Source organism: Oncorhynchus clarkii, chromosome 28, assembly GCF_045791955.1.
Source record: "Oncorhynchus clarkii lewisi isolate Uvic-CL-2024 chromosome 28, UVic_Ocla_1.0, whole genome shotgun sequence".
Taxonomy (NCBI): domain Eukaryota; kingdom Metazoa; phylum Chordata; class Actinopteri; order Salmoniformes; family Salmonidae; genus Oncorhynchus; species Oncorhynchus clarkii.
The window spans coordinates 11,411,566-11,437,067 of NC_092174.1; the positions used below are offsets into that span (position 1 = coordinate 11,411,566).

A 25,502-nucleotide genomic window follows, 5' to 3' on the forward strand; every position below is an offset into this window, starting at 1 on the left:
CAGAGACCTGACAGTGTGGTGCCAGGACAACAACTCTCCCTCAACGTGACCAAGACTAAGGAGATGATTGTGGACTACCGGAAAAGGAGGACTGAGCACGCCCCCATTCTCATCGCCAGGGCTGTAGTGGAGCAGGTTGAGAGTTTCAAGTGCCTTGGCGTCAACATCACCAACAAACTAACATGGTCCAAGCACACCAAGACAGTCGTGAAGAGGGCATGACAAAACCTATTCCCCCTCAGGAGACTGAAAAGATTTGGCATGGGTTCTCAGATCCTCAAAAGGTTCTACAGCTGCACCATCGAGAACATCCTGACGGGTTGCATCACTGCCTGGTATGGCAACTGCTCGGCCTCCGACCGCAAGACACTACAGAGGGTAGTGCATACGCCCAGTACATCACCGGAACCAAGCTTCCTGGCATCCAGGACCTCTATACCAGGCGGTGTCAGAGGAAGGCCCTACAAATTGTCAAAGACTCCAGCCACCCTAGTCATACACTCTTCTCTCTGCTACCGCAAGGCAAGCAGTACCGGAGCATCAAGTCTAGGTCCAAGAGAAATCTAAACAGCTTCTACTCCCAAGACATTAGACTCCTGTACATCTAATCAAATGGCTACCCAGACTATTTGCATTGCCCCCCCCCCTTTTACACTGCTGCTTCTCTCAGTTATTAACTATGCATATTCACGTTAATAACTCTATCTAGACTACCGTTCAAAGGTTTGGGGTCACTTAGAAATGTCCTTGTTTTTGAAAGAAAAGCAAATTTTTTGTCCATTAAAATAACATCAAATTGATCAGAAATACAGTGTACACATTGTTAATGACTACTGTAGCTGGAAACAGTCAAGTTTTTAGGCCTATTATCAGCAACCATCACTCCTGTGTTCCAATGGCACATTGTGTTAGCTAATCCAAGTTTATCGTTTGAAAAGGCTAATCGATCATTAGAAAACCATTTTTCAAAACTGTCGTACTGATTAAAGAAGCAATAAAAAAAATAAAAAACTGGCCTTCTTTAGACTAGTTGACCAGACACTTGACAGAGGAGAAAGCTAGCTTGGTCTGCAGGCATTTTCTGCCTTTTACCTTTACTGACATTGACTGATGTGTCCTAGCTGCAGCGGGTAGAGTAAAGTGAGACCACTGGCTGCAGACTAGAGTGGTTGTAGTGTTGTGTTTAACTACATGCATTTAGCCTGGACGCATTCCATAAAAAATCAGTAGCGCCTCAAATCGCTGCACTACTCACTTGTCGTTGTTGGCTCTCTGTAGAGCTCCCCCTCGCAGTGAGCACAGGCAGCAGTCCTGAGGGAGAGAAAGACACACAGATGACTGACCTAGTGTTAAACATCACATTTTGGTTACACATGATTTTACAGCCCTTTGCTTAGTATTTACAGTACATAGAAAAATGGCATAGAAAAATTGTAATTACAAAGTAATTCGCCTGATAATTGGCCCAGCGTCGTCCGGGTTACGGTTTGGCCGGGGTAGGCCGTCATTGTAAATAATAATTTGTTCTTAACTGACTTGCCTAGTTAAATAAAAAGGTTAAATAAAAACAATTATCACTTGTGTTTATTTGGGATTCATTAACTTTGTATGGCTGCAGGGGCAGTATTGAGTAGCTTGGATGAAAAGGTGCCCATTGTAAACAGCCAGCTCCTCAGTCTCAGTTGCTAATATATGCATATTATTATTAGTATTGGATAGAAAACACTAAAGTTTCCAAAACTGTCAAAATATTGTCTGTGAGTAAAACAAAACTGATTTTGCAGGCAAAACCCTGAGGAAAATCAAAGCAGGAAGTGGCTTCTATTTTGAAAACTCCATGTTCCATAGCCTCCCTTTGATCCATTTAAAGGGATATGAACCAGATTCCTTTTCCTATCGCTTCCTCAAGGTGTCAACAGTCTTCAGACATAGTTTCAGGCTTTTATTTTGAGAAAATGAGCAAGAATGATAACATCGCGACAAGTGGTCACATGAGTTTTGCTTGCGCAACAGAGTTTGGATAGGTATTGCTTTTCCCTCTCCTACTGTGAAAGACATTTGCGGTTGATATATTATCGATTATATATTTTAAAAACAACCTGAGGATTGATTATAAAAACGTTTGACATGTTTCTGTGGACAAAATGGAAACTATTTGGAATTTTCGTCTGCGTTGTCATGACAGCTCTTTCCTGTGGATTTCTGAACATAACACGACAAACAAACAGAGGTATTTTGGATATAAAAATAATCTTTAGGGAACAAAAGGAACATTTGTTGTGTAACTGGGAGTCTTGTGAGTGAAAACATGCAAAGATCAAAGGTAAACGATTCATTTGATTGCTTTTCTGATTTTCGTGACCGAGCTACCTGATCCTAAGTGTACTTAATGTTTTATCGTGCGATCGCTAAACTTACAAACGCTTGGATTGCTTTCGCTGTAAAGCATAATTTCTAAATCTGACACGACAGGTAGATTAACAAAAGGCTAAACTGTGTTTTCCTATATTGCACTTGTGATTTCATGAATATAAATATTTATAGTAATATTTATTGTATGTAGCGCTATGCTATTCAGCGGTTGTTGATGACACTTATCCCGATATCGGGATTGCAGCCATAACAAGTTAAAACATCCCCATTTCATGCAACGTGGTGCCAGTCAGTTACTTACCAACTTAAATTCCTTCAAGTCATTACCAGAATGTACTCTTTAATTAAAAAAAAATACTAATTAATTTCTCCACGTTGTCTATGGCAATACCCTTTTGCAAACAAAGCTGGCCAGAGTACTGCAACTTAAGGTCCTTGCTGTGCTGCCTGGCAGTGGTGACTTTTATGGACCTAGGAAGCTAACTCTTGGGTTGCCAGAGACAAGTACTAAGTGAGACCTTCTGTCATTTGTGCGGGTTTGAGATTGCCTAACTTGCAGTCAGGACTGTGCAAAATCACTGACCTATGAAATCACCTTGCATTCCAACTAATTACTCATGTGAATACGATCAGCGATTCTGCTCCTGGCTTTGCTTAAATACATTGGGTACACAGAGACAAAAGCCAGAATGTAAATCACTTCTCCCCTTTGAAAAAAACACTGCCCTCTAGCGGTTAAACTTGGTTATAACAAGTTGGGACTTCATCCAAAATTGACATATTTCACAGCTTGACAAGTACTTGTATTCTGAGGCAGAAATACGTTTCACTAAATAGTCCAATAATCAAGAACGATAGGAATTGAACTATCCAATATGGGGTCAGCAAATTTAATGAGGTTAAATCCAGGGTTCTCCCTAAATAATGTAGGAAGGGCGCTGCGCCACCCTGTGGACTGGCTGCCACACTATGTAATACGACTCCTGGGGAGAACCCTGAAATCCGATTTGGCCTGCTCTACCCAAAACAAGGAATGATGTAGCAGCTTGTTATTATGTTGTGCATTTCAACTCTGGCGCCTGTTTTCACATCTAATCCCAGGGTGAAACTGAGTGACGTGCCAAATATCAGAACCGTATTCAGAAATTTGTGAAAGGGCTACATTCAACCTAACACTCTTTTCTTAAGAGTGTTAGTGGGGCTAGTGATATGGCTTCAGGTGTACTTGATTGCAGTACTACTGACCTCAGTTAAAGCGTTGGCCTCACAGCGGGCACACATCCACTCATCTGACACTTGGTCTGCAGAAACTCCATAGCAACCTGTGGGGGCCAGGAAAAACATTTAGAGGCCACTTTCCTATTTAAAGAGGTGTCTTTTCACATTTATTAGTACGGTAAATCCATTGACGAAAGTGCAAATTATTGTTTAATATTTATGTAGATTTTGGAACGCTTGTTTGTAGTTGTAAATTCTGAACTATGGAATTAACTGGATTTTCCCTGAGGGCATATCATTGATTACAGCAAACATATTGAACACGTGCACTGTCCTCTAAACTAGGGCATGCCGTTTGGGTCTTTGCATGGCAAAAAAGATATACGTTAAACAACAGTATTTGACGTGTCAAATAAGCTTGTTGACCAATCAGGACCTGAATATAACTGCACGTAACATACTTTAAAGTGGTCACATTATGTTTTTTACATAGTTATTACACAATCACTCGTATTTCATATGTCACTGCAATTCACCGATATGTAAGCTATGATGCTGGTAAAGTTGTGTCTAGCACACCTGTCGCTGCCGCACGAGCGCAGACAAACTTCCAAGCTCTGGGACTGCGGTCATAAAAAAGCTAGCTAGCTGATGGATGCAAACCATGTTTTCCCCCAAAAACATAGCAGAACGACAATCTGTTTTCAGTAGCTATAGTTCTCTTGCTAGGTGTCATCTAAAATACACCCCCAAATTATAATTTTTTTTAAAAACAGGCTTGCATGTGCAAATTCAGCACACACAACATTCTACAATAGAACGTTACTGACGTGTCAAATTAAAAGCTTAATTGACGTAGGTGTTACTTGACATTTATATTTTTTGACACACAAAGACCCAAATGGCATCCTATACTAAACAATGGTGTTAAACGGACTGCAGGCATGAATTAACTGGGATTCAGCAAGAGCAAATCATTCGTTATCAATGGAAAACCGTGCTAAGAACCCGGTGTAAATGAACTAGAATTCATTGAAAGCGTAGCCTACAACACTACAATCAATTACTAATGAAATAAATGCTCAATCTAACAGGCTGTAAAACATGGCAAAGGTGAATGAAGCTGTACTCACTGGCGTGAACACGGACACAGCACTGGGAGCAGCTGACCAGGAGGCTGGTACCGTCCTCCTGCAGGTGAGGGGTGGAAAGCTGGCCCTCGCCGCTGTTGCTGCTGTTGTTGGTCTTGTCATTGGTGGTGCTGAAACACATCTCCGGGATCAGGGGCTTGGACCGCTGTCTGCCCCCTCGCCTGCCTTTTAGAGTGTAGCTGGGGTTGCCGCTAGACTCCGACTGTCGGAGAGGAGTCAAAAGGGACCCGTATTAGTAGGGTTAAATAGTCATTTATATGATTGTTATTATGCTGACCGGTACTTGTTAGCTGAATGGTTTCAGTAAATCAAAATCGTAAAAAACAACAACATTTTTTGGACCTTATTATTATGTTTTGCGTTATCAGTCAAATAAAAACATTGTTTTGGGTGCCTATGAACAACAGCTGAACTGCAGTTCAAGCAGGACAATGGAGTTCTTACCTGGTCATATGTGTGGAAAAGCAGGCAGATGGAGCAGTAGGGGGCCTGCAGGCCCATGAGTTGGTTGTATTCCCTCTCCGCCTGGGGGTTGTAGGGTCTACTCTGCCAGAGCTGGGCAAGGGGCTTGGCCCACTCCTCCGTCTCCTCTGGTTCATCCTCCATATTCACATACAGCTCATCTGTAGGAGAGAATAACAGGGAGAGAGAAAGAAAGAGCGTGAGAGAAATGAACGAGGGTGGTTAAGTGAAAGGAGAAACAAAGAGTAGGGCTCTGATCGAACACTCTGAATATGTACAGAACTTGCGTTGAAATCAGGGCTTGGGATTAGTTGTTTTTCTTGCCACTTATCCTTCCGACAAGTAGAACTGATTTTTTACTTGCCCAAAAGCTCAAGTCACATAGAAATAAATGGTCTGTAACCATTCTGTGCATGACACAAGCAATTTTTCCAACAATTGTTTACAGACAGATTATTTCACTGTATCACAATTCCAGTGGGTCAGAAGTTTACATACACTAAGTTGACTGTAATTGATGTAATGGTTTTAGAAGCTAGACTAATTGACATCATTTGAGTCAATTGGAGGTGTACCTGTGGATGTATTTCAAGGCCTACCTTCAAACACAGTGCCTCTTTGCTTGACATCATTGGAAAATCAAAAGAAATCAGCCAAGACCTCATAAAAAAAGAAATTGTAGACCTCCACAAGTCTGGTTCATCCTTGGGAGCAATTTTCAAACGCCTAAAAAGGTACCACATTCATCTGTACAAACAATAGTACGCAATTATAAACACCATGGGACCACGCAGCCGTCATACCGCTCAGGAAGGAGACGCGTTCTGTCTCCTAGAGATGAACGTACTTTGGTGCAAAAAGTGCAAATCAATCCCAGAACAACAGCAAAGGACCTTGTGAAGATGCTGGAGGGAACCGGTACAAAAGTATCTGCAGAGTATATGCAGAGTAAAACGAGTCCTATATCGACATAACCTGAAAGGCCGCTAAGCAAGGAAGAAGCCACTGCTCCAAAACTGCCATAAAAACTACGGTTTGCAACTGCACATGGGGGACAAAGATCGTACATTTTGGAGAAGTGTCCTCTGGTCTGACGTAACAAAAATATAACTGTTTGGCCATAATGGCCATTGTTATGTTTGGAGGAAAAAGGGGGAGGCTTGCAAGCCGAAGGTCACCATCCCAACCGTGAAGCACGGGGGTGGCAGCATCATGTTGTGGGGGTGCTTTGCTGCAGGAGGGACTGGTGCACTTCCTAAAATAGACGGCATCATGAGGGAGGAAAATGATGTGGATATATTGAAGCATCATCTCAAGACATCAGACATCAGGAAGTTAAAGCTTGGTCGCAAATGTGTCTTCCAATGACAAATGACCCCAAGCATAGTCCCAAAGTTGTGTCAAAATGGCTTAAGGACAACAAAGTCAAGGTATTGGAGTGGCCATCACAAAGCCCTGACCTCAATTCTATAGAAAATGAGTGGGCAAAACTGAAAAAGTGTGTGCGAGCAAGGAGGCCTACAAACCTGACTCAGTTAAACCAGCTCTGTCAGGAGGAATGGGCCAATATTCACCCAACTTATTGTTAGAAGCTTGTGGAAGGATACCCGAAACGTTTGACCCAAGATAAACAATTTAAAGGCAATGCTACCAAATACTAATTGAGTGCACGTAAACTTCTGACCCACTGGGAATGTGATGAATGAAATAAAAGCTGAAATAAATCACCTAACTGACCTAAGACGGGTTATTTTTACTAGGATTAAATGTCAGGAATTGTGAAAAACTGAGTTTAAATGCATTTGGCTAAGGTGTATGTAAACTTCCGACTTCAACTGTACGTTTATGGTTAAATAGTTTCAAAATGCTGACTGCCTCCGCTCAGATTCAAGGTAGGTGATGTGTGGTGCGCAGCAGGCACCATCCTTCACTCTCCGGTCTTGTGACCATTAAATCTGAATGAACCGTGCCTCAAGTACAACGCATTCGGAATGTACTCAGACCCCTTGACCTTTTCCATTTGATGAGAGGAAAAAAACTATTTAATACATTTTAGAATAAGGCTGTAACGTAACAAAATGTGGAAAAAGTGAATAGGTCTGAATACTTTCCGAAAACACCATGTCAACAGAATCAAGCCTGTGGATAATGTTAAGTATCCTTCATTATATTTGTCAAACATGACTGACGTTTAGCCTATATTTCTGTAATTAAAAGCCTCATTAAAGTTTGGCTACATTTTCTGGCACCTCATGTCAGCATCGGTTTCGACATGAGGCCAATATGCATCACCTACACTTTGACATGTAGGCTTTTGTATTTATGTACATGAAAAATAGATTTGAATATTATTTAAATGTTGGCCTCATTGATCCAATTCTGATCGGAGTAATTGTTATGTGTGCATTTAAAAAAAAAAAAAATCTATAGTCTTGTCTGACAATTTTTTTTTTTTACTTGTCCCCGAGTTAATATCGAGCCCTGCAAATGGTTGCTTGTAAAAGTCCATGACGGCAACACATCCAGGTACTCACCGTCATCACTAGAGCTTTCCCTGGGCCTGAGTAGTGGGTGCTGTTTGGGCAGCTTGCGGAGGAGAGGATGCGGTTTGCTCTTCATGCTCTTGCATTCCGTCTGCTTACTCTGACTGGAATCCGTCTGCTTACTTGGACTTAAGTTTGTCAGCTTACTTGGACGTAAGATCGTCGGCTTACTTGGACGTACGTTTGTCTGCTTCATTAAAGTTACCTCCGCCTGCACAGGGGAAAGACATTGCTGTGGAAAGAGAGGGGAAGAGGATGAGTAGCCATCAGCTGGCTCGTGTCGATCCACATCTAATTACATTTTCTGCTGTATGGCAAGTGTGGAAACATCCATGTCACATTTTCATTTAACATATTCACCTCTTAATATCACTCTCAACTATCATCACAAACTACACTACTAACTTATAACCAAACAGTAATAACTTCAAAAAAGACAACGCCATGAAAGAGGGCAAACAAACCTTCCGCCTGTCCCTTCGGACCTCCGCCTCGACCCTCTTTGCTGCCCTGGTGTGTGCTTGGGTCTGGACAGGCTCTGGACTGCTAGGGGATCTGGCTTCGGACCTCTCCTCCCAAGCCTGGGCCTCGCCAGGATGCTGCCGCCACTTACCGAGGCCTTGGGTCTGGGCGTTGGTTTCAACCGGTTCTCCCTTACAGGGAATCTGTGCGTTGGCCTGGTTCTGCTCTCCTTTGGTAGATGGGACGTGGGACTCCTGCTGCTCGGCCTTGACTTGGGCCTGGGGCTTGGCCTTGAGTTGGAGGTGGGGTTGGAGGTGCCGTGGCAGGTGCTCCCTGGCGTAACTGTGCACATGGAGGTGGGTGTGGTGAATCTGCTGCTGGTTCTCACGGGCGTAGCTGTGGCCCTGCAGGGCCTCCTTAGGGCTCTGGGTCTTATGAAAGAGCAGGCTGGCCACCCCTAGCTTTCTTGACGGCTGGGTGGAGGGGCCGGTCCTGGCTGGAGGAGCCACTACTGGAAGGTGCCTGTTTCTGTGCGACTGGGGTTGAGCCAAAATGGCCGTCGCACGATTGCTGATGGAGGGGATGGTGACTTTTTGCGGAGTAGTGCTTCTGCTGCGGTTGCCCTGCATTGGGTCCGTCTTTACATTAGGGAGGTCCATCAAGGTGACTGAAATACAAACATGTATAAGGAGAAGCAATGGGGATAGCATTTCCAAGTATCAGAGTCCCATTGAGAATCACTGATGCCGATCTATTTACTACAATAATGTTATTTTTCACTTTAAAAAATGTATACCAAACAAAAACCATTGATTTCAAAGTTTAACAAACCATTGAATTCTATGCATTCTAAGGACTAATTTTAACAGTCTCTGTGAAATTCCGCTACAGGAGAATTGCCCTAATACAAACATAAAAGAGGCCTAGATTCAAACAATTTGACATTTGGTGGTGGGATTTGAACACAAGCCTCCAGAGGCGCTGACATGATACATTAGTAAAATCAGAGGTAACATGAAAAGTATCATACCATGCATTATCTGTGTGGAGTTTTAAATTGTGAAATGAAGTGATGAGGTAGAAAAGCACAGCCTTACGGTCAGTGAGGTTACCTGTATCTTTGCACTCCTCTGCTCCTGTGCCCTGAGTGGTGAGGCCAAGTCTGGCTTTCTTTCCATACTCCTCTTCCTCATCTTTAGGGACCACCTCGTCAGGTACATCCAGACACACTCTGTGCCTCTTGGTCCCTATCCTCTGTGTGGGGCTGATGGGCCACAAAACATAAAAAAGTTGATTAGTTTTTCATGTCAAGCATTTTAGAATGGGAATTTAAATCCATATACCGTAAAACAAAAGAACAAAAATCTGCTCAACCAACATAAAAATGAACAGATCTCTTCTGACCTCTTTCTCTCCCCCTCCGTGTTGAGCTCCTCCACACAGGGCTCATGGGAAGGACTGCATCTCCCCTCCTCCTCCCCCAGGAACTCCTTGGCCTCTGGGGTGGGTCGTGAGTGGTCAATGGACCCCGTGTCCCGACCCGCCAGCCACTGCTCGTAGCGTTCCGGCTGGTACTTCTTCACAAACAGGTCCATGGAGATCTTCACCATGTCCTTCCTGCATGAACACTGGATGCAAGAGGAAGGAACAATAAGTGCTAGGGAAGTAATCATGCCCCAAAAGAATCAAGGTAAAAAAAAACACAAAAGTAAAACTAGTCAGTCTGATAAAGCTCTATCAGACAGTATTGATAAAAGGACTGTCTTTTCCCAGTTTTCCTCATTTAATATAACAATGTTACTACTGTAGCAGTCCTTGATAATAACATTAATGTACAGTGGGGCAAACAAGTATTTAGTCAGCCACCAATTGTGCAAGTTCTCCCACTTAAAAAGATGAGAGGCCTGTAATTGTCATCATAGGTACACTTCAACTATGACAGACAAAATGAGAAGGAAAAAAAATCCAGAAAATCACATTGTAGGATTTTTAATGAATTTATTTGCAAATTATGGTGGAAAATAAGTATTTGATCAATAACAAAAGTTTCTCAATACTTTGTTATATACCCTTTGTTGGCAATGACAGAGGTCAAACGTTTTCTGTAAGTCTTCACAAGGTTTTCACACACTGTTGCTGGTATTTTGGCCCATTCCTCCATGCAGATCTCCTCTAGAGCAGTGATGTTTTGGGGCTGTTGCTGGGCAACACAGACTTTCAACTCCCTTCAAAGATTTATGGGGTTGAGATCTGGAGACTGGCTAGGCCACTCCAGGACCTTGCAATGCTTCTTACGAAGCCACTCCTTCGTTGCCCGGGCGGTGTGTTTGGGATCATTGCCATGCTGAAAGACCCAGCCACGTTTCATCCTCTTTTCACTCAAAATCTCACGATACATGGCCCCATTCATTCTTTCCTTTACACGGATCAGTCGTCCTGGTCCCTTTGCAGAAAAACAGCCCCAAAGCATGATGTTTCCACCCCCATGCTTCACAGTAGGTATGGTGTTCTTTGGATGCAACTCAGCATTCTTTGTCCTCCAAACACGACGAGTTGAGTTAAACCAAAAAGTTATATTTTGGTTTCATCTGACCATATGACATTCTCCCAATCTTCTTCTGGATCATCCAAATGCTCTCTAGCAAACTTCAGACGGGCCTGGACATGTACTGGCTTAAGCAGGGGGACACGTCTGGCACTGCAGGATTTGAGTCCCTGGTGGCGTAGTGTGTTACTGATGGTAGGCTTTGTTACTTTGGTCCCAGCTCTCTGCAGGTCATTCACTAGGTCCCTCCGTGTGGTTCTGGGATTTTTGCTCACCGTTCTTGTGATAATTTTTACCCCACGGGGTGAGATCTTGCGAGGAGCCCCAGATCGAGGGAGATTATCAGTGGTCTTGTATATCTTCCATTTCCTAATAATTAATCCCACAGTTAATTTCTTCAAACCAAGCTGCTTACCTATTGCAGATTCAGTCTTCCCAGCATAGTGCAGGTCTACAATTTTGTTTCTGGTGTCCTTTGACAGCTCTTTGGTCTTGGCCATAGTGGAGTTTGGAGTGTGACTGTTTGAGGTTGTGGACAGGTGTCTTTTATACTGATAACAAGTTCAAACAGGTGCCATTAATACAGGTAACGAGTGGAGGACAGAGGTGCCTCTTACAGGTCTGTGAGAGCCAGAAATATTGCTTGTTTGTAGGTGACCAAATACTTATTTTCCACCATAATTTGCAAATAAATTCATTAAAAATCCTACAATGTGATTTTCTGGATTTTTTTTCTAATTTTGTCTGTCATAGTTGAAGTGTACCTATGATGAAAATTACAGGCCTCTCTCATCTTTTTAAGTGGGAAAACTTGCACAATTGGTGGCTGACTAAATACTTTTCCCCCCACTGTACATGGTTGTTTAAATGTGCTACATGTAGAATCTCAGAATGGCTCCCCTCTGTGGAAGGTAGGGGATTGCAACAGCACTAGGCTGCATTCCAAACAAATCTCCCCCTCATCCTCGTAACATGTCGGAGATTCATGCTTTATTTAGCCTTTTATTTTTGGTCCACCAGCGTCAAACACCTGTAAAAACTATACCGAGAAAAAAATATAAAACCCAACATGTAAAGTGTTTGTCAAATTTTTCCTGAGCTGAAATAAAAGAACCCGGAAATTTTCCATATGAACCAAAAAGCAAATGTCTCTCTATTTTGGTGCATATTTTTTTATTTGACATCCCCGTTGAGAATTTATCCTTTGCCAAGATTATCCATATCCACCTGACAGGTGCAGCATATCAAGAAGCTGGGGGACAATAAAAGACCCCTCTAAAATGTGCAGTTTTGTCACACAACACCACAGACGTCTCAAATTTTTTGGGAGCGTGTCATTGGCATGCTGACTGCAGAGATGTACACCAGAACTGTTGCCAGAGAATTTCATGTTCATTTCTCTACCATAAACTACCTACAACTTCATTTTAGAGAATTTGGCAGTGCGTCCAACCAGACTCACAACCGCAGACCACGTGTAACCACAACAGCCCAGGACCTCCACATCTGGCTTCTTCACATGTGGGACCATCTGAGACCAGCCACCCGGACAGCTGATGAAACTCTGGGTTTGCACAACCGAAGAATTTCTGCACAAACTAAGCTACGGACCACGAACACAATTCTATTTTATTGATGGCAATTTGAATGCACAGAGATATCGTGACGGGATACTGAGGCCCATTGTTGTGCCATTCCTCCTCCCCCACCACCTCATGTTTCAGCATGTTAATACACGGCCCCATGACACAAAGACCTGTACACAATTCCTGGAAGCTGAAAATGTCCCAGTTCTTCCATTGCCTGCATACTCACCAGACACGTCACCCATTGAGCATGTTTGGGATTCTCTGGATCGACGTGTATGACAAAGTGTTCCAGTTCCCACCAATATCCAACAACTTCGCACAGCAATTGAAGACGAGCGGGACAACATTCCAGAGGCCACAATCAACAGCCTGATCAACTCTACACAAATGAAATGTGACTTGCTGCATGAGGCAAACGGTGGTCACACCAGATTCTGACTGGTTTTTAGATCAAAGCCCCAACTTTTACTTTTTTTTTTTTTTTTTTACATATGTGACTAACAGATATCTGTATTCACAGTCACATGAAATTCATAGATTAGGGCCTAATTCATTGATTTCCACTGACTGATTTCCTTGAACTGTGACTTTGAAATTGTTGCATGTGGAGTTTATATTTTTGCTCAGTGTATATTTTTTTTGTTATTGATAAGATATTTAACAATGATTCCCTACAGAATTCAGTGCTTGTTTTCTCACATCAATTGAAATTGAGTGAACAGTGTAGAATTTTAGAAACCAGGAAATGACAGAGGGATTTCTACAGTGCCTTGCGAAAGTATTCGGCCCCCTTGAACTTTGCGACCCTTTGCCACATTTCAGGCTTCAAACATAAAGATATAAAACTATGAAGAATCAACAACAAGTAATTTTGCACACACAATCATGAAGTGGAAAGACATTTATTGGATATTTCAAACTTTTTTAACAAATCAAAAACTGAAAAATTGGGCGTGCAAAATTATTCAGCCCCTTTTACTTTCAGTGCAGCAAACTCTCTCCAGAAGTTCAGTGAGGATCTCTGAATGATCCAATGTTGACCTAAATGACTAATGATGATAAATACAATCCACCTGTGTGTAATCAAGTCTCCGTATAAATGCACCTGCACTGTGATAGTCTCAGAGGTCTGTTAAAAGCGCAGAGAGCATCATGAAGAACAAGGAACACACCAGGCAGGTCCGAGATACTGTTGTGAAGAAGTTTAAAGCCGGATTTGGATACAAAAAGATTTCCCAAGCTTTAAACATCCCAAGGAGCAAGCGATAATATTGAAATGGAAGGAGTATCAGACCACTGAAAATCTACCAAGACCTGGCCGTCCCTCTAAACCAGGGGTGTCAAAGTCAAATGGACGGAGGGCCAAATAAAAAAATCAGCTACAAGACGAGGGCCGGACTGTTCGAATGTTCATTGAAAAATTTTTAAATGACGCATATAGTCTAGTGAACCTAATTGAACCTACTGAAAACCTAACAAATATATTACAATATGATCAGATAAATAAAGCAATATTTTCTTATGGCTCTGTCAGTAATCTTTAATTTTCAACAGACACAAAAGACAAATTTCCTTTATATAAATATCCCCATAACATGAACATTAAATGAAAGAAACCGGTATTCAAGGCACCATCAGTAGACTATATTTTCTATTTTAGCAAAAGTGGGCTAAATTTACTTCAAAGAAAAAACAATAATAGCAATTTTCTATCATCCACTCAACTGAAATATTTTTAAAATATAATTGGATTGAAATACAAAAAAATAAAGTGCAAAAATCTATTAATCAAAAACAACACTTTGTTTAAGGAGAAGTAACATGCAGTGAAAACAAATATTAAATTTTAACTTTTAAACTTGAACTGAGTAAAAACTCTAAATATGTGATTGCACAGTAATGTTCACTTGTTTGAGGTTGAGGGTGATACTTGGTGGTGTCCCATCTTTTCCACAAGTTCATCAATGTTCGGGGTAAGGCTCTGAGCTGAAGAAATCCTCAGAATTGAGTGGAGGTGTTCAGCAGTAAGTCGACTTCTGTGTGATGTTTTGTTCAGGTTCATCAAAGAAAACAGTTGTTCACACAGGTATGTGCTGCCAAACATAGACAACGTTTGAGCAGCCTGGATGCGCAGCTGGGGCATTGTGCCGGGGAGGAAACGGGCGAACTCCGCAGCACCCACTGCCGCATATTTTGCCCTCAGTGCATCATTGCATTGGAGGTCAATCAACTCCATTTGGAGGTTTGGTGGTGAGCTTTCCACGTCAACAGCAAATGGGTTACCGAGCAGTTCCAACCTGCTTTTTTGTGCTTCAAAGTCAGCAAATCGGCGTCGAAAGTCAGCGGCAAGCATACCTATTTTATCAGCCAACTGTGTGCTCGGGAACGCACTGGTAGAGAGCTTCTCTTTCATGGTCTGGCAGCTGGGAAAGTGGCTCAAATTTTCTTTCCGCATCTGCGTCTCCCACAGAGTCAGTTTGGTTTTAAATGCCTTCACTGTACTGTACATATCAGAGATGACACGATCCCGACCCTGCAGCTGCAAGTTTATTGCATTCAGATGACTCGTAATGTCACACAGAAAAGCCATTTCACACAGAAACATTTCGTCTCGGAGTTGTGTTGTGTCTTTCCCTTTGCTGTCCAAGAACAGACAAATCTCCTCACGAAGCTCGAAACATCTTTGAAGCACCTTTCCCTGGCTTAGCCATCGCACCTCTGTGTGATAAGGCAAATCACCATGCTCCGTTTCTAACTCCGTCAGAAATGCCTTGAACTGGCGGTGATTCAAACCTTTGGCTCTGATAAAGTTAACTGTGCGCGTGATGATGCTCATTACATGCTCCATTTTCAAGGCTTTACCGCACAACGCTTCCTGGTGTATGATACAATGATAAGCTGTCAGCTCACCTGTCGCGTTTTCCTCTTGCATCTTTTCCCGTATCTTCGCCACCAGTCCGCTCCTGTGTCCACACATCGCAGGTGCTCCGTCGGTTGTCAAACCCACGAGTTTTTCCCAAGGCAGCTCCATCTCATTTACACATCTTGACACCTCTTCATACAAATCATGCCCCGTAGTTGTGCCATGCATAGGACGTAAAGCCAAAAACTCCTCTGTCACGCTTAGGTTGGAGTCCACTCCGCGGATGAAAATTGACAACTGGGCAATGTCAGAAATGTCGGTGCTCTCATCCACAGCCAAGGAATATGCAATAAAATCTTTTCCCTTTTTCACAAGCTGCTCTTTTAGATTGATGGACAACTGGTCTACTCTCTCGGCAATGGTGTTTCTGCTCAGACTCACATTTAAAAAGAGTTGCCTTTTTTCTGGGCAAACTTCGTCACAAACTTTAATCATGCAGTTTTTGATGAAATCCCCCTCCGTAAATGGCCGGGCTGATTTAGCGATCTCTTCTGCCAAAATAAAACTGGCCTTGACAGCAGCCTGGCCTTGTGATTTGGCTTTTTTGAACAGAGCCTGTCGAGATTTGAGGCCTCGTTTTAATTCCTCTGCCTTTTGTAGCCTTTGTTCCATGTCCATATTCTTGTTTTTGTCCGCGTGTTTCGTTTCATAATGTCGTCTCAGATTATACTCTTTCAGTACCGCCACACTTTCTCCACACAGAAGACACACAGGTTTTCCAGCTACCTTCGTGAACATATACTCCGACTCCCACCTTGTTTGAAACCCCCGGTTCTCAGTATCCACCTTCCGTTTTGCCATTTTTGATGGGTATCTGAAAGTTAATTTTACTGTGATGCTGACGACTGCTGTGCCAATAAATATTGAAATGAAGCAGCCTACTGCTCGGTGCGTCACCTTTGCATTGTGGGAAATGTAGTATTGGTGCGTGTAAAAGATCTGCGGGCTGCCGGCTTGCTGCGGGCCGGTTCTAATAATAAATCAAGATCATCCCAGGGGCCGTAAAAAACCTTCTTGCGGGCCGGATGTGGCCCGCGGGCCTTGACTCTGACATATGTGCTCTAAACTTTCAGCTCATACAAGGAGAAGACTGATCAGAGATGCAGCCAAGAGGCCCATGATCACTCTGGATGAACTGCAGAGATCTACAGCTGAGGTGGGAGACTCTGTCCATAGGACAACAATCAGTCGTATATTGCACAAATCTGGCCTTTATGGAAGAGTGGCAAGAAGAAAGCCATTTCTTAAAGATATCCATAAAAATGTCATTTAAAGTTTGCCACAAGCCACCTGGGAGACACACCAAACATGTGGAAGAAGGTGCTCTGGTCAGATGAAACCAAAATTGAACTTTTTGGCAACAATGCAAAACGTTATGTTTGGCATAAAAGCAACACAGCTCATCACCCTGAACACACCATGCCCACTGTCAAACATGGTGGTGGCAGCATCATGGTTAGGGCCTGCTTTTCTTCAGCAGGGACAGGGAAGATGGTTAAAATTGATGGGAAGATGGATGGAGCCAAATACAGGACCATTCTGGAAGAAAACCTGATGGAGTCTGCAAAAGACCTGAGACTGGGACGGAGATTTGTCTTCCAACAAGACAATGACCCAAAACATAAAGCAAAATCTACAATGGAATGGTTCAAAAATAAACATATCCAGGTGTTAGAATGGCCAAGTCAAAGTCCAGACCTGAATCCAATCGAGAATCTGTGGAAAGAACTGAAAACTGCTGTTCACAAATGCTCTCCATCCAACCTCACTGAGCTCGAGCTGTTTTGCAAGGAGGAATGGGAAAAAATGTCAGTCTCTCGATGTGCAAAACTGATAGAGACATACCCCAAGCGACTTACAGCTGTAATCACAGCAAAAGGTGGCGCTACAAAGTATTAACTTAAGGGGGCTGAATAATTTTGCACGCCCAATTTTTCAGTTTTTGATTTGTTAAAAAAGTTTGAAATATTCAATAAATGTCGTTCCACTTCATGATTGTGTCCCACTTGTTGTTGATTCTTCACAAAAAAATACAGTTTTATATCTTTATGTTTGAAGCCTGAAATGTGGCAAAAGGTCGCAAAGTTCAAGGGGGCCGAATACTTTCGCAAGGCACTGTACATTGGCTGCTTGCCCTGTTTTCCACTAGATAACACAACCACCCCATTTTGATAAAATGAGCCGGTCTGGCGGGAGAAATCAATAGGCGAATATCACAGCCAATCACACACTGGCAGGTAAGTAATACGGTGAAACACTATCATTCCACTATTACTGCAGATATGAGACATTTCTGAAATGCCCCAAAATATACAAATCCTATGTATAGCACCTAGAAAGGAGGAACACAAAGAAAATGAACCTCTTCCTTACCAGTATGGCTCGCTTTCCATACTCAATCCATCTTTCAGTGGCAAAGTTAGTGGACTCTGCACAGTTATAGCCGTGGTTAAAGCCGGCGTGGTAGCTATAGGGAAACGTCACCATGAATTCACCTGGCTCCTGAGTGATCTGGAAAACAAATAGGAAATAGCAATGATATACTAGACTCTGTATAATGCTTCATATATCAGCATAAGAGGTTGACATCACACATTAGGCTAGTATTACCTTCTCAAATGGAATGCCATATTTCCTCAATATGGAGGGAGAGATGAGGGTCATCTTGTGCCTCAGGAAGGCTTCGCAATTTTGGTGGCTTCCAGGGAAAAACCCTGCAGGGGAACAACAGAAAACATTGTGTTGGATTAAAGCTTGTTAAAAATCAGTTGTTTTCTAATATGAAGGAGAAGAAAAAGAAAAAAACAGCATCAAAACATCACCCATTATCATCCCTCTCACCTTGAGCCAAGCGCTCCATTCTTTTCCCATGCTCTGGAGGAACGCAGTACCTGTGAGGGCGTCATAACGTCACCAAATCAGTTATCACACGGACATCACAACAGCCGCCATTTATTTTTACTCGTTGAGTGTTGCTCCGATAACGACAGAGTCCCCAAACCACACCTACATGACCATCATCTGTATGTTGATGCTTAATAATGTGGCTCTTAGACACACACACACAAAACTACCAGGTAAATGTATTATGTGAGTAAGAGTGTAGTTAGTTACCAGGACTTGGGCGCTCCAAAGTGGAGGTAGTTGATACTGTAGAGATCCATGTCTTCGGTGTGCCAGGCAAAGGTGGTCTTCCACATGCCAAAGTACAGGTAGGGCGTGTTCACCCCCTCGATGGTGATGCCACTCTCGTGCTCCACCGTGTCCAGGATGGTGCTCAGTTTGCCGATGTTCCAATCGGTCACATCCTGGAGAGAACGACAGAATAACGTAACTATTGTCGCTGGAGATTCATAGTCATCGCTGCAGTGAAACAAAACCATTGCAACCTTGTGTATTTGTAGTGAATTCAAATTGCGGGTGCAACACATGATTCTGAGAGAAACACTTACAAGTAATCTACACAACCGTCCGTCTACACAACCACAAAACATCTCACTCTCATCAGCCAACATCCTTATAACTAGGAACGATAACAACATGTTAACATTGTAAACACCATCGAACATTAAAAACAACCCAGAGGGGATTCATTATTACTCACGGGGTCATAGAGCGTTCCGTTTACATCAGCCCCGTAGATGGGTGGGTTAAAAGTCACATTCTTCCAGTACTTCCTCTCCAGCTCTTCAAAGTCGGTATAGCGAGGACTGCAGAACCTATGTTGGGGGGGGGGGGGGGTGGCAATCGGCACAGCTGAGTAGACATTTTTAAATGTGTCTGTAAAGCCACAGTTTGGTTTCTTGAGAAACAATAATGAATCTTTCTAACATAAAGATGATCATACAAACCCCATACTTTCAACCATATTAACTTTTGTAGCTGTATCATTTCCTCAATCATATAGCATGGCCACAGAGTGGCTTTCCTAACCACAGACCGAACATACAGTATAGCTTATTCATACACTAGGTTCAGTATGTTATAAAAATATACGTTACAGATGTTAGTGTTGGTGCAGTCAGACTCACTTGTCGCTGTTGGCCGTCTTGCGGAACTCTCGGACGGTCATGGGCTTCTTCTGGATGTTGTACTGGGTGAACAGACCTGACTGGCCCGTCACTACCTGCTGGATGGGAGCTGGGATCACCAGGTCATCTATATCGTCATAGGACTTCCTGGGTTTCCAATCCTTCGGTGGCACGATCTGTAAAAACAAGCATTTTGCACCACAAAGTTACAGTTCTGAAAGCAGGTAAAGGTAATGCAAAATAATCGTCACAAGGCAGAAGGGGTTGTGTCGTTGCTTACTTTAGCCAGACCGGCTTTGTGTGCTCCCTGGGACTCCATGTAGGCAATGTAGCGGCTGAAGTTCTGGAACTCCTCAGCGGTGGGGTGAAAGGTCATGATCCCTTTGGAGCCGGGAGCCTGAGGCCCCGAATCGGATGCCATGCTAAATAGAATGGCCCTGCAGATCAGAATTAAACAAGTTTCAAGATCACAAGAATAGCGACAGTTTAACAACAGTAGTCCGGGAGGATGCACGCTATTGATAATGCTAAGGATGTCCGTTGGGGAAGAAGAAAACTCTGTGGTGACTGGGTGGCCAGATGGTGGAAAAACATCTGCGTGATGCTTAATATTGCCAAAATGCTGGTTCATGACCAAGTCACAGCCCTTTGTTCGGCTGCTGAGTGTTTACAATGTGTAGGTCAGTTGTAAATAGCTATGTAAACAACAAGTCAGTCGAAGCTGATTTAGTCCTTTGTCTCATGCATGTTCCCATTGAGATCCTATTAAAATAATATGAGGGCTATGTCATAATCCCTCAAAGTCCCAGAATGGGGTCAAAATGGCAGCCATATTGGTCTGGGAGAAATCCAAACCAGTCTAATTGGAATGAATGGCAGTAGAGGCATAATACTGATTTTACTTACGCAGGAAAATAAAAAGGTATGTGATATCAGAAATGGTGTAATAGAATTATTGTCAAACTAAAATATTGTAATATATTTATAAAATATAGTTAGAGTTTTATACCAATTTTCAGTATAATAACCTCTAAAATATATGTAAACAGACCATTTGTGTTTTCTTGGAAAGCTGTGAGTGCTATTATACGTATGATACAATATCAGTACTTGCTGTCCTAAGTAATATCATCAACTGATTTCAGCCAGTGTATGGCTGCGGATTGACTGCATTGTTTGAATGTAACGTTGGCATATTGTCAGTTAATTTGAAAAAATTATGGAATCATTGCTGTAAAACTGGGTGGCAAGCTAGCTAACAAAAATGTAAATCTTAAAATGCCCACATTGGTGGAAATCCACTTTTGAGAGGTGAAAGACATTGGCCAGAGCTTACCCACAAAGCTGCACAACAATGTCAATCAATAAGTCATCATTTTAGTCTTAAGTATGATATTTTTGGGCTTGAAGTGACAAAACCGAACTGCCCGCTTCATGCAAATTCGTGTCAATGATGTGAGTTTTCCTAATAAATGACATGTAAATAATTTTTAGTCTGTTTCATTTATGTGCTGGATTTCATTTGAATGGTGCCTCCTGGAAAGATCACAAGTCACAACTGAGCAATAAAATAGATCATCTTTGGCTACAGCAAAGACGTTGGATAAATGAAAATAGTTCACTCAGGCCTTTTACGATTAAAAAAAAAAGGTCAGTTCCAGTATAATTAACGGGGTGGGTCTCCCATAGACACCAATGCAATAGCAGCTGGGTGTGGCCTACTTAACTTGGCTGCCTGAGCCATGGAACAAATTAAAATAGGTGGTGTAAACTTGTGCGCCCCCACTTATTTCCCCCTGCAAATTAACATAATGTCAAGTTACAGCTTATCTGTATAAAAAAAAAAATACAACCATTTATTTAAAAAATGTTAGAACCCCGCTCCCCTCAAAGAAATCTTCACCCACACGGGGCACCAGGCCATGCAAAACTAACTTGCCTATTGCTTCAATAGTTATATTACCGGAGCTTACCGGAGCTTATAATATTTATATGGCAGATTCGCAGCCATAGAATAAAGCATTGATATATATATAGTCCCTCTGGAAAGTATTCAGACCCCTTGACTTTTTCCACATTGTTACGTTACAGCCTTATTCTAAAAATATTTTTTTTCCCCCCATCAGCAATCTACACACAATACCCCATAATGACAAAGCGAAAAGTTGTTAGAAATGTTTGCAAATGTATTAAACAAAAAAACAGAAATAGCTTATTTACATAAATATTCAGCTCAGGTACATCCTATTTCCGTTGATCATCCTTGAGATATTTCTACAACCTGATTGGAGTCCACCTGTGGTAAATTCAATTGATTGGACATGATTTGGAAAGGCACACACAACTGTCTATATAAAGGTCCCACAGTTGACAGTGTATGTCAGAGCAAAAACCAAGCCATGGGGTTGAAAGAATTGTCCATAGAGCTCAGAGAAAGGATTGTGTCGAGGCACAGATCTGGGGATGGGTACCAAAACATTTCTGCAGCATTGAAGGTCCTCAAGAACACAGTCTGCCCCATCATTCTTAAATGGAAGAAGTTTGGAACCACCAAGACTCTTCCAAGAGCTGCCCGCCCGGCTAAACTGAGCAATCGGGGGAGAAGGGCCTTGGTCAGGGAGGTGACCAAGAACCCGATGATGGTCACTAAGTGAGCTCTAGAGTTCCTCTGTGGAGATGGGATAACCTTCCAGAAGGACAACCATCTCTGCAGCACTCCACCAATCAGGCCTTTATGGTAGAGTGGCCAGGCGGAAGCCACTCCTCAGTAAAAGGCACGACAGCCCCCTTGAAGTTTGCCAAAAGGCACCTAAAGACTCTCAGACCATGCAAAACAAGATTCTCTGGTCTGGTGAAACCAAGATTGAACTCTTTGGCCTGAATGCCAAGCGTCATGTCTGGAGGAAACCTGGCACCATCACTACGGTGAAGCATGGTGGAGGCAGCATCATGCTGTGGGGATATTATTCAGCGGAAGGGACTGGGAGACTATTCAGAATCAAGGCAAAGATGAAAGGAGCTAGGTACAGAGGGATCCTTGATGAAAACCTGCTCCAGAGTGCTCAGGACCTCAGACTGGGGCAAAGGTTCACCTTCCAACAGGACAACGACCCTAAGCACACATCCAAGACACTGCTTCGGGACATGTCTCTGAATGTCCTTGAGTGTCCCAGCCAGAGCCCGGACTTGAACCCAATCTAACATCTCTGGAGAGACCTGAAAATAGCTGTGCCGCAACGCTCCCCATCCAACCTGACAGAGCTTGAGAGGATCTGCAGAGAGGAATGGGAGAAACTCCCCAAATAAAGGTGTGCCAACCCGAGAAGACTCAAGGCTGTAATCGCTGCCAAAGGTGCTTCAACAAAGTACTGAGTAAAAGGTCTGAATACTTATGTAAAATCAGTTTATAAATTTGCTAACAATTTCTAAAAACCTGTTTTTGCTTTGTCACTATGGGGTATTGTGTGTAGATTGTAGAAATATTTAATCAATTTTAAAATAAGGCTGTAACGTAACAAAATGTGGAAAAGGTCAAGGGGTCTGAAAACTTTCTGAATGCACCGTAGCTAGCTCGCTGAAATGAGAGAACGAAGAACATAGCTATTTGATGTCTGTGTGCATGTCCAAATATTAATAACGTGTGGAATCCGACACAGCTTCACTAGAATTATCCAAAGGGCAATGTCAAATCTTAACATGTCAACAGCACATATAGGCATGGTTTAGCTGAGACTCATCTTTTGACACGTAGGCTGGTAGTCTTTTTCTGAAATTAATATTTTTAATTGACTTAAGGCATGCTTCAGTACGGCTGGCGCCTAGCCACGTTCGGCTTGGCAAAATGAACGAGTGTGCTCGCATACTGCCTTAAAAGACCTTTGCTTGAAAAACTAGAAAAAAGGCTAAATATTACAGTTTGTCCATTTTGAGACAGTAGACACTGACTCTAAATAATCCGAACGAATATAAGAATTCAAGAAATCTGTCATTAATTTAGCAGTTTTTGCTGAGGAGAGTTTGACGTTTTTGCTTAGTCGCGCAATTTTACATCAACTAAAATGTTTGGTGCAGTATTTCTCAATGGAAAAAATGTGAAAGGAAACGAGTTGACTCTCACTGAATGACAACAAAGAATTTATTGAATAATCCCTACTGTTGACCAATCAATGATGAAGCTTGACTTCAGCTTCCCTCAAGAAAAAAAAATGTGCCAGAAAAGCTTTAATACCCTTACCGAAGACCAAAATTAACAAAAACGTTGTCATAATATATGCTCCAACTATTCCGAACTGTTTCGGTGAGAAACACACGGACGGACGCCTTAACAGTATGCCTGTCTTAACTGAAATGGTGCTCACGTTACTTTTGGGGCGGCAGGTAACCTAGTGGTTAGTGTTGGGCCAGTAACTGAAAGGTTGCTGGATCGAATCCCCGAGCTGACAAGGTAAAAATCTGTCGTTCTGCTGCTGAACGAGGCAGTTAACCCACTGTTTTCCGGTGGGCTGTCATTGTAAATAAGAATTTGTTCTTAATTAACTGACTTGCCTAGTTAAATAAATTGTTTAAAAAAATAAAAAAAGACTTGCTATAGTTAGTTTAGCATGCTAGCTAGTTACATTGACAGCTGTCATTCAGTGCCCTATGTGTTGACATGTCTCTGCTACAAGTGAAAAGCACCAGAACATTCCCACCCAAAATTCCTGAATATGTATTTGCAACCTGTGTCAGTCAGTGTTTGAGGTGGAACCAATTATTTATATACACTAGATGACTGACAGGGGGCGTTGTTTTGAAGCCACCGTTGTAAAAAATACTTCTGGAAGCTATTGAAATATATTTATAAATGTATACATTTGTTTTTGGCATATTTATTCCATTACAGAGCTAAGCATGAAAATAAAATAAAAATGTATAAAAACATTTCTTAAAGTATACTTTAGAATGTGCAATTGTTACTGTCTCCACCACAACAACAAAAATACATGTAATGTTATCCAAGAAGCATTTAAATACTGTAGAATTCTATTTATTCCTATGGAGAAATACTTTTCTGAGGACTGCCAATATGACCGACCAGTGGCTTCAAAGCCTCTCCTTAGTCAATACATGGCATCAGCAATATATTAATCCTAAACGAGAATTCACACTCTAGGACTGAAATTACTCAAAATAGATGTGGCAACTTCCTGAGGTGGGCCTTTAAAAATTATTATTTTACACAATACACAGCATTGGCCAACCATAGTTGACCAACTCCCTGACCAAAATGGATGACATTTATCATATCATAAGAAGATTCATGGCCATTCTAGTATTATATGTACCTAACGGACCAAAAGAAAAGCAGCAGCCTGATTGGTCGAGATCAGCGTCTCTTAAAGTCAAGTTCGGCCTACCCTGAAGTGTATCTAGTTATCAGCTCTAGTTAACGGCTAACAGCTTATAGAAAATGTTCTAGCCTAATGTTATGCGTGTCATAAACAATATAAATAATAACAAGTCAATAAGAAATCATATTTTATGCTAACTAAATCTCGCTTACATTACATAGAAAATTGCTAAGTTAGCTAACCATCTTATTGCTAACGTCTGCTAGCTAGCTAGCCATTGCAATTTTAACGACGTGTTCAACGAACTACGAATCCACATATGGCGTTAAGTTACAACTTTTAAATAATATAACTTACCAACAATGTTAAACAGCTTCAACCGATAATCATTGGGCAGTTGTTGTCTTGATATCAATGGTAATTCCGATTTTACCCCGAAGAGAAGGACCTGTCCTCCATTACTACCAGTACGCAAGCGCACGCTCAGATGTTTACCATCATACGCATAAGTTCAGACGTAGCTAGTGAGCCAATCAGTGAACGATTTTGTCGACGTGCAATATCAGCCAACATTTTTTCCCAAATAAATTAGATTATTATCACTACACAAATATAGAGACTGGTTTAAAAAACTACATTGTCGTTGGATGATGCATGGTGGCATCTGATGTGAAAATACTCGTCTCTTGATGAAGGAACACTAACCGTTCTAAACGGTATGATAAGAATACAGTAAGTAGTCTAACGTAACCAACGAAACACCTGAAACTAGATCGGCCACATACTGAGGTGCGTTCAGTTCGCTTAAACGTTTGCTACGTTGCCGAACCACAGTTCTTGAACAGACTTTGGGGTACGTTTGCTCCGGTTTGATG

At 42.1% G+C, this 25,502-nt stretch overlaps 1 protein-coding gene across 1 annotated transcript in view; it reads right to left on the bottom strand.

Annotated features, from left to right (window-relative positions):
* The window catches only part of LOC139386522 (lysine-specific demethylase 4A-like), a 34,584-nt gene extending 9,461 nt beyond the window's left edge, over window positions 1–25,123 (bottom strand). The window contains exons 1-16 of the mRNA XM_071132118.1: window positions 24,985–25,123; window positions 19,578–19,734; window positions 19,298–19,473; window positions 18,871–18,985; window positions 18,381–18,574; window positions 18,108–18,157; window positions 17,877–17,980; window positions 17,640–17,777; window positions 9,614–9,837; window positions 9,322–9,473; window positions 8,212–8,876; window positions 7,739–7,979; window positions 5,187–5,365; window positions 4,725–4,944; window positions 3,619–3,695; window positions 1,256–1,311 (exon numbers count right to left, since the gene is read on the bottom strand). Coding sequence (XP_070988219.1) covers window positions 1,256–1,311; window positions 3,619–3,695; window positions 4,725–4,944; window positions 5,187–5,365; window positions 7,739–7,979; window positions 8,212–8,876; window positions 9,322–9,473; window positions 9,614–9,837; window positions 17,640–17,777; window positions 17,877–17,980; window positions 18,108–18,157; window positions 18,381–18,574; window positions 18,871–18,985; window positions 19,298–19,473; window positions 19,578–19,718 — 2,732 coding nt within the window. The 5' untranslated portion in view covers window positions 19,719–19,734; window positions 24,985–25,123. The remainder of the gene's footprint in view (window positions 1–1,255; window positions 1,312–3,618; window positions 3,696–4,724; window positions 4,945–5,186; window positions 5,366–7,738; window positions 7,980–8,211; window positions 8,877–9,321; window positions 9,474–9,613; window positions 9,838–17,639; window positions 17,778–17,876; window positions 17,981–18,107; window positions 18,158–18,380; window positions 18,575–18,870; window positions 18,986–19,297; window positions 19,474–19,577; window positions 19,735–24,984) is intronic.
* Between the last annotated feature and the right edge of the window lie 379 nt (window positions 25,124–25,502).